At 38.1% G+C, this 17,646-nt stretch overlaps 1 protein-coding gene across 1 annotated transcript in view; it reads left to right on the top strand.

The window, feature by feature from the left end:
• Window positions 1–383: 383 nt before the first annotated feature.
• IMPG1 (interphotoreceptor matrix proteoglycan 1) overlaps window positions 384–17,646 on the top strand; it is a 48,603-nt gene continuing 31,340 nt past the window's right edge. Inside the window, 8 exon segments of the mRNA XM_026079243.1 lie at window positions 384–387; window positions 1,029–1,262; window positions 6,144–6,310; window positions 6,523–6,551; window positions 9,223–9,290; window positions 10,362–10,453; window positions 13,014–13,160; window positions 17,098–17,156. Of these exon segments, the coding sequence (XP_025935028.1) occupies window positions 384–387; window positions 1,029–1,262; window positions 6,144–6,310; window positions 6,523–6,551; window positions 9,223–9,290; window positions 10,362–10,453; window positions 13,014–13,160; window positions 17,098–17,156 (800 nt within the window).

Raw genomic sequence — 17,646 nt, 5'->3', positions numbered from 1 at the left:
CATTTTTACAGGAAATTAAATTATGTCATATATTACTGCATCACAAACACTTAGGAAGTAGAACCAAACAAGTCCTGAATTTTTGTGTGCTTAAGATAGGGGGTTTGTGTTCTTGAGGCTATTTTGACACTCTAGAAGCATTTCCATTTTTTTTAACTGAATAACTGCATAAACAAAACTCAGCCTAGATCCTCAATTCCCACTCACTGATTTCACTCTTTTATACTGAAGCTGCTTCACTTTCCAAAGAATAGTTAAAGATCTGTTAAGATATAAAGAACCAGAGTGTTCATGACACTATCATCCAGTGGTGAAGAAACACAGTGAGAAAGAGAAGACCTATGTTCCAGTCGCTCTAATTAATACTTCAGGCTAGGCGAGGGATGGGTAGAGGAGTGCACTGCAGAGTAAAGGAGGACAACCAGAAACAGCTCTTTCTTTCCCCAAAGATGATCAAAATCCTGTTCAGCTTTTGAAAGAGTTTCAGTGTTTAGTTTCTGGGGTGGGTTGAAGAGTATGAACCTTATGTGAAGGGAGATGTACCCTGAAGCCCAGAGCAAAGATCAGAACACCTTAAAAAGGTGATGATTTAAGGTACAACTATCCTTCATATTACCTATTGACTAGCATAAGCACCATTTAACACTGTCAGCTGATACAGATACCTTTCATTTTCCCCAAGCTCCAGATAGGTACTTACTGCAGTGCTGCTAATTTCAAGCACCTAAGTGTCCTTTGTGGATCCAAAGTTCAATCAAGAAAACAAGACAGGTTTTTAAAACTTTTACCCTGTATGACCTGGAGGTGATGTGATGAGCTACCAGGTCTCTTGAGTCTCAGCTCTCCAGGGTGATCACAGAACTGTTCTCCTCAGTACATTCATTCAGTCAGAACATTGAAAACACCAACACAATGCAACAGAAAGAGCTCTCAGGTTCACACCCATTTTCAAGACACGATCTTGCAGTGCACACCTACTGCCTACACAATGTATGTTTATGTACATGTTTACATTTTATCTTTTCCAGAAATCCCTAATAAAATAAATCGTGGTGAAGTCAAACATCTTGCAGACACCTCAGGGTCAGATAAAACAGAAAGAACAACAAAGAGGTCCAGAGTGTCAACCATAAGGCGAATATTTGACATGGCAAAGCACCGAACAAAGAGGTCACCCTTCTTCCCAACTGGTGTGAAAGTTTGCCCACAAGAATCAGTGAAGCAGATTTTAGCCAGTCACCAAGCTCACTATAGATTACGAGGTAAGATGATGATTGTACCACATGCTTCCTTCCTGAAGGTCTTTCCTTTCATTGAGGAAAAACAAGAATTTTTCAGAAGCCTGTTTTATAACTCTGGGCAGTGTATGTGGTACTTGCTCTATTCTTTGTTTTTATTTACCTGATTAAATGTTATATGTACATCAGCGTGCTTCAAGATACAGACAATTATCAGAACAGAATAAAACAATGCACTCAAAAGGCTAATGAGTTCAGTGAAATGGTATGTGTTCTACTATGGCAGAATGTGAAGACCACATTTTGTTAGCACTACTGTGTAAAGATGTACCACCTTCCCCAAAAGTGTAGCACGTACCATGTTTGCTACTCAGAGTTAATCCCACCAGTTTAAGTCAGGTAATGAAACTATTCATCCGTCATTGTATAAATACTTCAGTGTATCTGCAGTTGTATTTAGTCTGTGGCAGTGCTGGTACTCTTCAAACATTAAGATAATTGTGATAGCTCCTGCAAAGAGCTGAAGAGAGCCCACAGAGGTGCCACTACAATTTCAGGCCCCTAGAGAGCACAGTGCACCCTCTTTCTCCCAGCCTTTCATGCTGCAGCAGTTCCAAATTGTATTAAAAAATTGCATATTTTTGGGCTGCAGCTAGGGAGTCCAACACTAACTCTAAAACCTACTCAGGACTTCTGGGATGCAAGTAGTCTACACCTACTCTCTTAAATAATGTAATTTATCTATTTGTTCCTCTGTATTAGTATCCAACAATTCATATACATGTATGTTATTCTGCTGCTCCTGAGCTCTCTTCCATGGAACCAACTAGTTCCCTCTAAAATGAAACTAGGGTGTAAAGCTGGGAAAATTTTGCTGTAGCAGCCACTTCCTATAGGCAGCATAGCAGACTGTATAAGCAGACTACACCAATGTCTGTAGCCATTCCTATGGATCCAAACATATTCAGATTCCAGTTAGGGACTAAGTTCCAACTAAGTTGGGCATTAGACAGAATTCAGAAACCTGTGTGAAAGAGCTGATTGAAAAAGCCTTTCCTAAACATTAATTAGACTCCTAAAACAAGCTCTCTTATGGTGGTACCATTTAACCTGAAATCAAAGCACTGAACCTATGACATTTTCATTTAAAACTCATACTGATGCTACTACTACCTTTTCTGGAGAGCAACACATTGGTTCAGAGCAGGACAATGTGGTCTCTAAGCCTTCTAGTGCAAGCAGGTTTAACCTTACAGCTCTTCTTTCCAGTAGTGTCCTACACACTCAGATTTTTCTGTATAGGGATCATCCTGTTCTCCAGCTGAAACTCAGCTACTTCCCAAAGAGGAAGCAAGAGAACAGAAGACTGCAGCTGAATAATTCAGATATTCATCCAGAAATAGGTGTTCCTGCTTCCTTGAACAGCTGCACATTTTCCATTACAATATGTCCCTGGTAAAAACCTGGAAAAAAAAAAAATCTTTCTTTCAAGGAAAAATCAGAACCAAACACTTATGTCCTCCCAGCTGAGCACACGAAACTACTTGACAAATGGGAAAAAAAAAAAAAAAAAAGTGGAGGTGAAAATTTGGTGACACAAGCATTATCCTTGAAGCTGGGCCTAGTAACCACAAAACTAACCTTCATGGAAATGTAACCTGGTAGCCACACTGGATGGAGTCTTATGGCTTACACTAGATAGCATATCTGTGGCACAACCTTATCTTCATTTTTTTTTGTGGACATAACTTTAGATCCATTCTCTCTTCCTTATCTAAAGGCTAGGGGACCGCTTCCACCCCTCCAAGTGCCACGAGACATTTAGAACAGTAATGGCACCATGAATCACATTTGTCCTCTATAGAATTTCACTGCTTCCTAAAGGAAGTTACACAAAAATTTTGATATTCTACCACCCTTAGTTTACCTTAAAAGGCTTTCAGGAATGAGTACACAACACAAAGCAGCTGAGATAAGAGCCTAGCCAGTTACTGGCTGAGCCTAGTGTGACCCTACACCAACTCTGAAATACACCATAGCACAAATCACCATAAAGGCAGTCTCTCAAGTGAGGCAACATGAGAACACATACGGAGTCAGCTACAACATCTCCTCAGCTGGCCATGTGTCATGTTTATCTAAACCATAATAACGGGATTGCTTTTCATCAGATATGATCTCCTTCTTCAGCAGATACTGCTCAGAAAAAACAAGACACTAAAAAAGTAATAAACGAGAGAAAGATGACAGAAAGTAGCCCTAACTGCTAGGTCATTATGAACAAATTCTCCCAAAAGACAGCCTGTTCCCTTTTAATAATCTAGCCACCTATGCTCTATAATCAGCTGCTCTACTGGGAGGGCAGGTGGTTCCCTAGTTATTACTGAGGTGCCCTGACACAGCTGTGTGAGTATATCCCTACAGCAAGTTTGGGAAATAAGGCAATCAGTGTTAGGAATGGGTAATTTCAAACAGTGGTATTTTAGATAATGCAGATAATTATATCATCCTAAGTCAGAGAAGGTATTCAGTACTGAAAACAAATATCCCATCTCACAGTAACTAACTATGCAAAGTGCTAAAGGCAACAGTGTTTAAATTGCTGGAAAGTTTTTTGCCAAAATTATTTTTCTATTATGTTTGAAAATCTCCTTCTCTAAAAGCATTTTAACTTGAAAGAATATTTTGAAGTCTGTTCTTTCATTTTAACAAAGCCAAAATTCCAGCTAGGTTTGTTGACACTAAAAATACTAAACAGAGGAATCAACAAGTAACAACAGAAGCAGTCATCCATTAAYGGGGAGGTAGGGACTTCAGTAAGGAAAAACAACATTGTCAAACTGCTGAGTTCATAAATCCAAGAACTAGATTGTATTACAAGCAGTATTAGAGCTGATACGGAAGCCTTTAATACTTAATCGTCACAGCCATCATTAGCAAAGACAAATCCTTTCACACCAGTCTTGAAGACTGACTTGTTTTGTATCTGCAGATAAACTGAACTGATTCTGCTCAAAACAGATGGGTTCTAACAGGCACAGAGCCATGTTTGTTATCCTACAAGAGCCAAATTTACAGGTCCTGCAGCAGACAACCCGCATAAGTGTGTATTTCTGCAGGTAAGAAGGAAAGCCCACACAGAACTGCACTTCCTGGCTGTAGCTTGTGCTAGCCTGAGGATTTCTGCAGCACTCAGTGATTTCAGACACAACCCAAGTACAGCCAGGATTCATTCTACACTTAGTTCAAGGCTGTGCAAAGTATATTAGGTGAAACCCAAACATTTTAGGTGCAGGGAAGGGCTGGTATCTAGACAGGCATCCAAAGACATATCAGCATAATTAATCAGATAGGCAGTAGCTTTCTGGAAATCCCTAAATCAGTTTATCTTCCAGAATCTTTTAGAGTTAGAAATGGTTTCAATTAACAAAAAAGAGGAGACTTCAGCAAGGTGTTTGTAACAGTGCACTCGGAAGTGGAGCCCCACCTGCCCTGTTCTACATCTCCTCGACTTTCAAAAACTCCCTTCTGCAGAGACACCTAGAAGCTGTGTTCTCAGAAAAATTAAAGGAAAATAAGCCTTATAAAGTATGTCTGAGCAGCCATTTTATAACCTAGCTGCTTCTGCTTTCTCTCCTCCCTCACTTATTCATCCATGTCATGAACCTCACTTACACACCATGTAGAGACCAAGCTCTTTGCAGCAGAACTCTTTACAAGTTCTCTTTGGAATGCCTGACACACTTCTGGTTGTTACAAAATAGATTAAAAAACTGAAGGCCAGGACCGAATATGCCATGACCGAATATACATGTTTGCAACATACTACAGCTAAACTTCACAGCTTTTGTGCATAAGGAGTGAGGCAGCGGGATATGTATGAGTACTAGTAACCATTATTAGATTTTTATGTATGCATCATCTCACATAAGTAACAGCTGGAGCCAGTTTGTATCCACTAAATGAAAATCCCTTAGAGCCATTCACAAATACCATCTTTTCCAAATCTCCCCCACTGTCATACTCTCTGTGTTCATTTTCATTTCCTTAAATGATTTAGAATACTGCTCTTCTCTCCATAGCTACAGTACCTGTTAACCTTGCTTGATGTAGCTTGGCATTCAACAGAGTGATTCATCACTGTGGAGGAGATATTTAATATTGAATAAATGAATGTGTACACTTGTAGGGGAAAAAGGAAACTCTGTTCTTTCCAAAGGAGTTTTACCTTTATTCAATTTTTCCAGAGGTGCTTAAAGAAACAGGAAAAAGAAATAGGTAGTTTTATATGTCAAATTCTTGCTGCAAAAAAAATCTTTAAGGCTTTTAAAAGACTAAATACACTTAAAATTCAGAATATTAGCATAGCATTTTGGCCTGCTGCATTTTAAAAAAAATGTTTTCCATTAAAAGGATTTTATTATATGAGTGGGAAATATCAAAATCTTAAGCATGTTCTGTTTAGCTTGTTCTATCCCTAGTTAATAATTTCTAATATATAAAACCTTAGTATACAGTTAAAATTATGATTATTCAAGTATTAAAACTGCTAGATGATTTACTTTACCTCCCTGTTTGCTCTCATTACAAAAACATTCGGTGTATGTGTCTTTGAGATGAAGGAAGAGTGATTTGTGTTTGTTCTTTATTTATAATGATGATGATGGGCCAAATTAATCTCTCTTTTAAGATGAGGGTAGTCAGCAAGCCTTAAGTCAGAGAAGACTAAACCTTCAACATAAAGGCAAATGACCGTCAACTCAAAAATACCTAAAAGACTTAAAGAAGTTTGATTTGTTTACTAGCTACAATAAAATGTGCAACTCCCAAATCATTTTAAAATGGCTTTAAAGTTTTACTTTTTGGTACAAAGTATCCATCCCTAGCCCCCTTCTTCTTATTCAGTCTGCCAGGAAGCTGTATGGGAAGCCTTTCGTATTTTTCTGGATCGGATTCCTGACAGTTTTGAGTATCAGAACTGGGTTACTGCCTGCCAGAGGGAAACCTTCTGCATATTCGACATTGGCAAAAACTTCAGCAATTCCCAAGAGCATCTGGAAATAATTCAACAGGTAAGAATCACTGACATTTGTTTAGAAACTGAGGAGGATTTCCCAGCCCCTCCCCAACTGTATATATAAAAGCAAAGTATTGCTCAGGAAGAGGAGGGGGTATGTGTTAGAAGGATAACATAAAAGTACTGTAAACAAAGGGCTAACAGGCTTCTGTTATATTGTTGGATACATCCACTAGTAAAATGTTGTTTTTCTTAATCTTTTTGCAGCGAGTAAAATATAGAACCTTCCAGGAAAGGTAAGTAAAGCAAAAGTAGAAATCTTGCTGCTTGATGCTACTGCCTTTTTTTGAAAAAGTTACATGTAGATGTGCATGGCTGCGAGTATATACACAGACAGCACTGTGATGTATTTGGTGTGTGCCATGAGAGATGTGTATACTGTACATACTGTAGTACAGGTAACTGAATCACAAATAATGAATGTTGCCCAAATGTTTGAGTTGCCTGTCTACTTTGAGAAAGAATGTCCTCTTAGACCAACATAAGCATCAATCTCCAGCAGAGTCACCACCTGTTAGCCACTGGACTAGTTTTGATGCTGAGCGTGGCTAAAGCTTACCCACAGACCATAATTCTCCTCAAAAGGAAAGTCAGAGAGGTGAAAAAAAAGTTTATCTTGGAGGTTGCATTGAGCAATAATATGACAACTCTGTGTCTTCATTTCAGCTTTCCTCTGTATTTGTATAGGTCACACTAGTGTTAATGTGCTGCTTTATTCTGTAAATACTCTTTGAAAAAAAAAAAATTATGCTTCTCCCAATCCTCTGAAGTCTGAGAAAGGTAGGATTAAAGTTACAAGACTGAACTCTGTCTCTCTGCATGTAAATATCACAGTACAGCCAGACAAGTCATTGTCCACTGTTTCTCAGATTAATGTATTATTTCTCCTTCAAATTTTCCTAGATTTTCAGATGTAGCAAACAATTCCTTCCATTCTTATGTTCTACTGTCTCAGGATCACAGAGGTTTTATGTATCTTTATTGGTTACAATATGGGAGCTTTGAGTGTTCTTCTAAGAAATGTATTTTTAATAATGTAGGGCATAATAAAACTCCCCTTGAAGTCCAAAGGGAGGTCTTTCACTCAGTCTAGTGCAAACAGCAGCAGCGAGGCAATGAGTGAAGTGACTGATTTCAGAGATTTTATGCTCTTTGTGAACTGTACAGCTTTCCCTAGGCACAGCTCAGAGGATGAAGTAAATTATATACATATTTTAGCTGGAAATGTAGGCAACCATGGTGCATTGTTGGACTTCATTACTATTGTGTAGTTTGGGGAAACAGGTTGTTCTGTATCTTCTGTAGATGTCATGTAAAGAGATCAGTCTCACAATTAAAGATGCTACACATAATTACTTGACATTCTCAAACATTACAAATGGTAATTTAGTTCTAACCACACAAGATATCTTAGAGTAGGAGGTAAGTCAGGCATTGCCCATATTCTTTAGATATGTTACTAAAAAGCAAGGTTGGTTCTGTACACAAATGCAGCCCAACCCTCTTTTGCTGTATGCATTACATGAGCTTCACGGTGATAAATGAGAACACCACACTATGCGTTTGCAGTGCCCTGAATTCTTTCACTTAGATCAGTCTTCACAAACATTCCAGTCTTATGCATTGCCTTAATAGTAGCTATTTCTATAGAAATTTGAAGAAATTCTATCCTCATTTATTTCAGTGATGGCACTTTTTTATTTTTATGTTGTAATTTTTTTTTCCCACTTAGAATCCAAATAATCTGAAATTCTTCATTTCAATTTTCAGGAAAGGAAAATCTCAAAATATAACTTAGAAAATCCTTATCTAAGAATCTGAATGTTTCCAAAAGCTATAAATGAATAAAAGTTAGGTTTTTACAGCAAAAATTATTTGATAGTCTTATGGAAATCTTTAACACATTTATTATAAAATGGGCATATATACATATACCACCTCTGCTTATCAGACAAGTTAACACTCGCTTTCAAAATTCATTCATCAGCACATATCTGTAAAACTTACAACCAAAATAATGAATAACAACAACAATACAAAAACTAATGCCATGACACAAGGTAGACAATCTGTGTATCACACATACCATATTCTTGAGTTCTCAAGTACCTGCCATAGGGCTCATGGTAGGCTTTAGTCCATGAATATTACAACCAGATCTAAATCTAAACATCCCTACAATTCATAATGATCTTGATCCAGAAATCTAATTTGAAACTATCATTAGTTGGAAGTGGCCTAACGATATTCTAATGCAGACTGACAACTGAACAGTAACTCCTCCCCATTCTCTACTCACACCAAACCACGAAATGCCCTGGAAGAATCCAGAGGCTACAAAATTAAAAGAAGCCCAAAGCCCCCACTAAACTATACTGATAGCATGAGGTACAGCAAAGGAGAGAATGCTTGATTTAGATAAGTTACAAGAAAGCTTACTCCCATTTTAGGCAGTGGTCAACTATTTGTTAACTTCATAGAGAGAAAAAGCAAGCCCTGCTGCATAGTCCATGAATTGACAGTACTATTACAGTTCATTTGTGTGACTCCATCTGTCTGACTTCCCAGAGAAAATCACTCGTGAAACCTCATCAACCAAGAGGAGTGATAGTCACACAGCTTCTCAGTGGAGGACAGTATCAAATCAGTATTGTTCTCAATGAAAGAACAAATATGCTGAAGGAAAAGAAGCAAATATTTTATAAACTGTAGAATATAAAATAGGACCTACTGTACCACTGCCCTATTTAACCAGGTTCTCAAAATATTACATTAGAAATTCATTAGTTCTTTCATTTAAAAGCACATTTAATATAGGAGTAATTTCTACATTTTGTTACATCTTTGCCATTGCCAGTAAAGCATTGGTGTTGATAATTAAATTACTCATTTCTATTTGATTGATAGGAAAGATGAAATATCCACACAGAAAACAGGTGGCAAAAAGCTGGAAGACATTCCTTCCATTTCTACAGGTAAAAATCAAAACTGCTTGCTCCAAATCTACCCATTAAACAGACTTGCTAAAGCCAGTGACTTGTAGATCTCAAAAGGCTGTAGTTTAACSAATGCAATAGAAGCATGTCAAGTTCAGTGAACTACAATAAAAACGCTTTGACAAAATGATCTATAAAAAGCACTTTTTGACTTCTCAATAGCATGTCTGCTACGCAAATGTAGCATTTCAGGTTTGTTTCACAGTTTTTAAATGCATCTTCTGAACTATGTTTTCTTTGTTTCATGTGCAGTGAGTAAAGCTAATTTTGCTTCAGTTATGAAATAACATTTAGAGTGTCAGCTGCTGCATTTTGTTAGCCAAAATAAGCAAACAGATGAAAATAAAGAATGAGTAATAGCCATAAAGTCACACTGATGCCAAAATATTAAGATCAGTAGATTATTCAGTTTAGATATATCAACACTGTTGCATACCATAGTTCTTTAAAACAATGCTAGAAAATCACGCAGTGATAAGAATCTGTAAATATGACCAGCTTGGTTCAATGAGGAAACATCCTGCATATATATTTTTGAGGGCTGTACATGACAGAACCTTACTGACAGTGACTTCCAGCACAGTATATTTGCCTCCAGCTAGAAAATTCAGTCTTCCTCAAAGCCTCTTGTTACTTTAAATTGAAGCCCTAAAGAAGGGTGTCCATTATAGAGACAATTATCTCAGCTGCCAAAATCAAAGAAACACATTCAGTTATATATATTTCAGTGTAACAGGAATTGCTCATGTATAATATTTAATTCACATGACTTCATACACACATAGACAGTTCCATTTTGCTTTCAGTCACAAACATGCAGCTCTATTGATGTTTCAACCAGAAAGAAAGGTCATCTGTTATACAAAAAGATGCAGCTTTACTCATGCCACAAGTCATGGCCACCTTTAAATGGCACAGGCTTGCACCCCAACACACCCTCCTTAAGGAAAGCTTCTCCTGCAAGCTGGCAGCTCAGCGACAGAAAAAGAAGATTTTTGTCTGTCTGATGCGCATCCCATTCTTGCTCGATTTTATTTCAAACTCTCGCAGGTTCCCCCAGCCCGTCCCTTTCTGCATACGCACCGGTGCTGAATGGTACACTGCTCAACGAAATCATCAACGACACAAAGACTCCCGTGAAGGTGAGGACAGCCTACATTCCCATCCCACTTACCTGCAGTTTCTGAACTCAGCGGGCAAAAAAGAGGAGGGTGGGGGCAGCCTTATAAACTCTGCAGCTCACAGCCATTAGCGCTACACTCTGCTACTGCTGATGGGACTGAAGGGTTTTAATTAGCATCTATTCTACACTGGAATCGTGAATAACGTTTCTTGTAGCCTTGTTTTTCATTAAATTCTGTAAAAGCGCGTACCTTTCGAGCTTTCCGCAACACAGTGGACAGGACCAGACCTTCTCGCCTCCTTCCTGCCTCGTCAGTCAGCCCCCCAGAGGGGATCTCCTCCACCAGAGTCTCCTCGGGCAGCACCGAGAGCCGCCCCGTCTCCGTGCAGGTTTACAACCGCTCCCAAGCGCCGCAGCTCACGTCCGCCAGCGCTCGAGGAACGGCCGTTGTTTGCCCGACCGGGGCTGCTGCGTCGGGGCAGCGCCCCTCCCCCCACCCTCCCCCGAGCGGCTGCGCGGCCGCCGCGGAACCTTCTGGAAAGCGATGAGGGCCGCGCGGTGGAGCTGCTGGCGCTTGCCTCCGCCGCCCAAAGTTTCCCAAACCGAGAGGAAAGCCTATCCCAAATTATTACGGCCTCAGGATCTAAAGAAACAGAACCATCTTAATGTACTTGCCTATATATTGCTTATCTGTATCATGGCTCTGGGAGAGGAACAGCAGATACAAATATGAGGAAAAAATGGGTCTAAGATCTCTTATTTGTGTTAAGTTTGAGATGGACTAGGAGACTGGCATTGATTAATTCCTCCTTTCTTGCTCTCCTCATTCTTTCTTGGCCCAGTCTTTGGTAGCCAGCTCCCTAAAGGAATTTTGAAAGTCTTATAGCAGCTCTATGTATAGCATGTATACCTTGATCACGTTTTTATTGTAGAACAGCACTGCGTGCTCTAGCTCTGACTGATGAGCCACTGAAAGTTATTTTTTATGTACAGCACAAGACATATTTGTCTGAAACTGAGGCATCCTAAGTAATGATTTAGCACAGCTGAGTCATGCAGAATGGATGGGTGCAAAAAGTATTCTTTCCTGTTTTGCTCATTTTTGATTACATTAACATTTTATCTCTTATCCCCTGTCTCATAATAGGACCCATTTCTTGTTCTGCTTTTTCTTGGAAGCTAGCAAAACCTAGACGTTAGGTAAGGGACTGATCTCCCCAGCAGCATAGTGCCAACCCACCTGACAGCAGAAATGGAAACACCGCCTGTGTTGGATTCAAAATTGATGAGCTTGCTGCTTTGTTGGGCCAATTTCTTCTTTAACATTGACTTGCTCTTGTTGGTGGGTTTCTTTTGTTTGTTAAAAAGCCTAGCTGAGAGTAGAATTGCCCTTCAGCAAATAAAAATGTCAAAAATAAAGTATTCARAGAACACAGAATATTTAAGTTTTACTAGTAAGTATAAATATGCAATATTTATGCAATAAATGCAGTAAAGAAAAACTTGTTCTAGATTCTTTGTGTTTTTAACAGGCAAACATAATAGAACCCTGAAAGGTTTTATTCAGAAAAAACTGAAAGGTTTTATTCTGCAGTAAAATAGATTGGCAATGGAATAAAGGCATGATACCTGTTCACATTAGTAATGAGAGTTATAAAGAAGGACTGAGAGACTGACAAAAGGCAAGAGTTTCCTATGTGGCCCATCTGTATCACCTTTTCAGGTACTTGCATTCCAAGACTTAAAATCTGAAGCTCAGCTTTGCTTGTGAGTGAGGAGCAGGAGAGTTCTCCTGATCTTAAAATTAACAAAAGCGTAATATTATATCTGGGATGAGTTAGGAAATATTTGTGAATGCACCCAAAGTGGCTGTCCTTCTTATGAGCAGCACACAGTAGCCTGTAAATGACATGTCTTCTGGAGATTAACATTATTAAAGGAAAAAATTAGAAAGTGTAGACCAAAATTGCACATAGTGTTATGAAGCAGTAAACAAAAGAAGAGTGCTTTTAATAACAGTAAATTCAACTGCATAGGGAAGGTGTAACACAAGTAGCACCAATTCTATTTTTTTTTACCAGAAAACAAAACAAAACAAAACTGCAAATATCTAAACATGAAACAGCATCAGACAATCTGGCAATCTCCTCTGATCGACTAAAGGTGTTCTGAGCATAGGATACCAACTAGCTTTTAGCATTTGCTTGTCCCTCTCCTTAATGTCACAAATCTTCCTCCAAAGTGGCAATTAAAGCTGTATCACTTTAATCATGGTGGAAACAAGAAAACTTTTTGCAACACTCACTCTGCAACAAATGACTTGTTTCTCTTTATCGTCCTCCTTTATGCATATCAATAGCAACTTTCAAGCCACAGTGATAAAAACTTGTTTATAAAGGCAGAAGAATTAAGCCAACAGATGTGGTTAGGAGTCCTCACCCTTTGCGGGATAGAGTTCAGAAAGTTGTTTTAGGGAAGGGCTTAAGAGGGAGCCCTTCTACCTATTAAATATTGAAGTATGGGGAAAAAAATCACTTAGTATTATTTCTCCTCTTTTTTTCTTTTGCCTTTTTTTCCAGGAGCTGGGAACAAATACAGTTCCAGAACTGCCTGTGGAGCAAATGGTAGAATTCAGTGTCACTCTCACTAATCAGGAGTATACAGCTGAGCTTAATGATCTCAACTCCCCACAGTACCGGCAACTTGCTGCCAAATTTCAGCTACAGGTAAGGAGGCTGACTAAATGCTTTGTACACCTTGATAGACTCATAATAAGAAACTACAGAAATGTGCTCACAACAGTGAAATGAAGGCACTTTGGCAACTATCCCTAACTAGGTATCACACTGCAGCATGTTGGCCTATTAAAATGCCAGTTTGCAGGTTTCTAGGGAATTGGTCACTGCTGGTCACTGAGGGATATTAATGGAAGTTAGTAGACTCTCTAACATTGCCAACTCTCTGCACTAATTCAAGATGTCATCAGAACTTCAGGCAAGTACAATATGAGTATCACAAGTATGATTATAAACAAGACGGCAGTAGAAAGTATAAGCCATTGCACTACACAAGGAAAGATTAGGARTATTATTTATATCATAGCAGCACAGGGCAGAGGGGCACTGGTCAAATGATGTACCTTCATAAACTCACAGCGGAGCGTATCTTTGGATGTTCAGAAATCATCATTGTTCCACAGGAGTAACATAACTATTAAAATGTGTAATAAGGCCTTGTATTTTATGTTCAAGAGCACAAAGTTGGGGTACTCTTCCATACTTCATGTTTGCATAGTGCCTGCCATCACTGGGACTTCCACCATGAAATAGAACTAGAATCTAGATAACTGTCCTCATTTAAACCAGATAATTTGTATTGTCTCCAGTTTTGCTTCAGGTATAGCCATCTTCCCCCACCATTTAGGACATCTGTTCAGCTACCAAGCTAACAAGACAACATCTTTTTCAACAGTAAAGCCTCAGATAACTGGTGAACAGAGTATTAGCCCCCCTGTAGCTTTAGAAACATCATTTGGGCCTGATCAGGAATTAATGAACAGTACTTTGATGTAATTTAATTTCTACAGGTTAATAAACCTAATGAGAAATGTAATACAAATGAAAGAAATTAGCTATCATTGTCTGAACTATTCTTCAAAGGCAGCGGCCAACAGATCTGAAAACAGAATGATTTCCAAGTCATTTTGTTGTGCATTACCATAGTCTTTTCAAGACCTGTAACGTTTGTGGTGTTTTTATATAATTAATAACATTAACTGAATGTTCAGTTATCAGTTTAATAGATAGCAGTTAATGAGCTAAGGTTCCCCAAAGGTTTGCTCAATAAAATTAACTAAAGCTCCTCATCAGTTTCACAGGTACTCCTTAGTGCAAGCTATTTTACTATCCTGGTTCAGTTTCAGCTATGCATAGAGAAATGATGATGCAAGTGTTGGCAGAGCTGATGAAAAGTGGGTTCTCTGGAGATTTCCAGGATTATTCTCACATAGAACACAGAACTGCCTGCAGGCTTTGTTTGCTACACATAAAGTTTTGTAATTCAGCAATCTGATTTTTGAGTTATTTCGCTACTTTTGTTTTAACAAGTTCCTATTGCATCTATGAGGAATATAAGAGGAAAAAAATTGGAAAGTTTCTTGACTGTTAAGCTATTTTCCATTTTCATGAAATTTTATCCATCCACTTTAAAAGTGTCCAAAGCTGTTCTTGACATGCAGTTTTGAATAGAAAATGAATTGTAACCCAAGACCATGAAATGCAACTGGTGTTCTTTCCTCCAAAGTATGCTGAAGGGGTGAAAGTGAGGAGGTTAGAATCAGAAACTCATCCAACTGTATGAACTCCTGCACAAACTCCCATAAAAGCCCTTGTGAGGGTTGGGACTGTGGGGTTCCAAGCTCCTATCACCTTCTAATTCATTCTAGGACATGGCAAAAGAGAGGAGTTACAGCAGACATTACAATGTAAATGTTCTGAAGGACATTTATATATTACAGAATTTACTTAAAACCACATGAAAAATGGAATACACATTCAGTTGCTTATGCTACTCAGTGAATCGAGTTTCATTTGGCTAAAGTAGGAAATATTAAGCTGCATGTGTGCATACAGTTAAAAGAAAGCATTATTTATTATGGTATAAAGTGAACCAGGAAGAGACAGAGCCCATAGCAACAGTCAACTGGCAAAATATATCTAAAAACAGATTGAGTGTCATCACCATCAACATCAGTTGCCATTTTAGGTGCCTGAGGGTATCCAACTATCTGCATAGGGCTTTCAAATATGAGAGCAGCAGCTGAGCAGAAAACCTTGAGGAATCTAGAATGATACTACTGGCCTACATTTAGGAAAATCAATTTTATCCTGCTGACGCAGATTTTACTGATATTTAGGCCCTTAACCTCTGTTATCTTTAGTATTATTGCCCTGAATACTATTAAAAATCTCCCTGCAGTCTAATTATTAATTCTGCTCCACTTTTACTAACTCAAACCAAGCTCAAAAGTGAAGCAGTCATCTGAGTTCCTTCCCTACTTTCCTCTTGAGAGAGATGGTCAAAGGGAGTATAGATGATAGGCCATTTTCTGCCCTAGACATTAGCTTCTCTACTGCTTGCTATGATGAAAAAGACACCTAGGCAGATACTGTGTAGCTGACATCTGGAACTGTGATAATATACTGGTCCTGGGCTACTTCACTTAGCTAATATTAGAGACACAAAGAAAGTTGTGGAAGTTACCTAGCAATCTTTCTGACACCTAACAAAGAACATCTTCTGTGTTCGTAGGGTTATGTAACACCCAAACCCTAAGATGCCGTTTTAATACAGGGAGAATAAATCTGAAACTCTCTCAACCATTGGTGAAACCTAGAAAAGAACAGGCATTAAGCAACAACCAACAAAACATAGCACCTTGGTTCTTTCAAAGACTCAAGAAAGGAGGAATGGAAAAAGTGAAAATCTCTGCACACTAGAGGGCTTTATAGATGTTCCCTACTCACCTTCCTTGGAGTTACCAGCCATTTCCAGTACTACTGAAACAGCTAACCTGGTTCTGACTGCCTACCAGTTCGGACAAATTCTCACTCATGAATGAATTTTAAATTTATGCTGAGTTTGTACAGAATCATACAACTAAAAAAGAGAAAAGACCTCCACATTTGTTCATACTTTTTAAGTGATAAACTGAATTAAAAAGACCTGATTCCTCAAAAGGCTTTTTCACTTCTTTTCAAGTGCTGACTTCCCCCTCCTCCACAGACTTTACTAGCAGATGAAAGGCCTAAGGGATGTGCTGCCTGGCACTTAGCAGGACCAGGAAGTTAATCAGAGAGGAACTGTGCATTTAAAAAAAAAACACCTTTCCTCTGATATACTAGAAGTACATAAAGTATTTTGTTTGACTTAGCTGTATAAATGTTACCACAGTTTGAAGAGATCAGTTTGTTTCTATCAATGTGCTGGACCTCAATACATTGTTAGTGCTGGAGGTGCTAATAAAAATGCTTACCCTCTGAAGTCTGAAAGATGCATACAAAATTCACATTTTCTGTTCATTATTTGTGCTTCATATTGGCTTTTCTATTTAAAAAGTTCTAACTGCAATTACTTGCATTAGAATTAAAAATATATGAAGTGACTGTACAAGACAGTTAAAATGTTTAATTCATAAATAATTTCACAAGTAATCTAAATCCATCTGCATTTGGTTAATATTTTTAAATAATTAATAATTTACAGTTAAGGTGAATTACAAAGTAATTCATGAACCAAAATTTTTGAAGATAAGAAAAACGTTTGATTCAATTAATACCAATTTGACTTGCTCTATTATGAACTAGATTACCACTAATTTACATAATTACAATACCAAAAAAGCTATAGTTTGTATTTCATTTTGCCTATTAACAGGTAATACAGACAGCATATACAAAACCAAATAGTGTTTTTAAGTTGAGCAATGATGATACTACAGAAAGGGCTGTTGACACAGTTTCCTAAAACTTTTACTGAAATATGAAAAATGTGGTCTAGGTAACTAACCTGTGCTTTTACTTTTTGGCAGCAGATATTTGCATTTAAATAAATCATTTAGCAGCAGAACTTACACTGAATTAATGAGCTTATATTTTTTTGTAGATGCAAAAAATATTTGAGAAACTTCCAGGATTCAAAGAAATCCATGTGTTAGGATTTAAGTAAGTAAGAAAATGGGACTCATTTTTCTGTTGGCTGCTAGGATTCTCATCTCCCTTCCCTCCTCCATTATTAAGAGACCTATTAGTAGTGGAGCGTGTGTTGCTGTAAATAGAAATTAATTCTCTGGGAAAAATACAGAGAAAATATGGAGAGAAGTACAAACACATCCCAAGTGAGGCTATAAACCTTTGAATTATTAAGGAGGAGAAGTAGTTCTGGTTCCCTGAGGAAATTAGAAATACTGTTTCAGGTGACTTATTAATGTTTTCAAATCGTTTGTTTGCTAGCATCATTGAAATAAGAAATTTCTTAAATGGCTTGGGCAAAGAGGGTTAAGAGCATGAATGATTTGAATGGATAGCTTTTTGTGTGTGGATCCTGTGCCCTTTATAGAGCACAGTGAAGGTGCTTTGGCAAGAGTAGGTTGCAGGAGGATATGATACATTCACACATGTAAAATTTTTGCACTTTTCCAGGTGTTTTAAACCA

The sequence above is a fragment of the Apteryx rowi genome, unplaced genomic scaffold (assembly GCF_003343035.1).
Source record: "Apteryx rowi isolate R43461 unplaced genomic scaffold, aptRow1 scaffold_1140, whole genome shotgun sequence".
Classification (NCBI taxonomy): Eukaryota; Metazoa; Chordata; class Aves; order Apterygiformes; family Apterygidae; genus Apteryx; species Apteryx rowi.
This window is presented reverse-complemented; position numbering and strand designations above follow the sequence as displayed.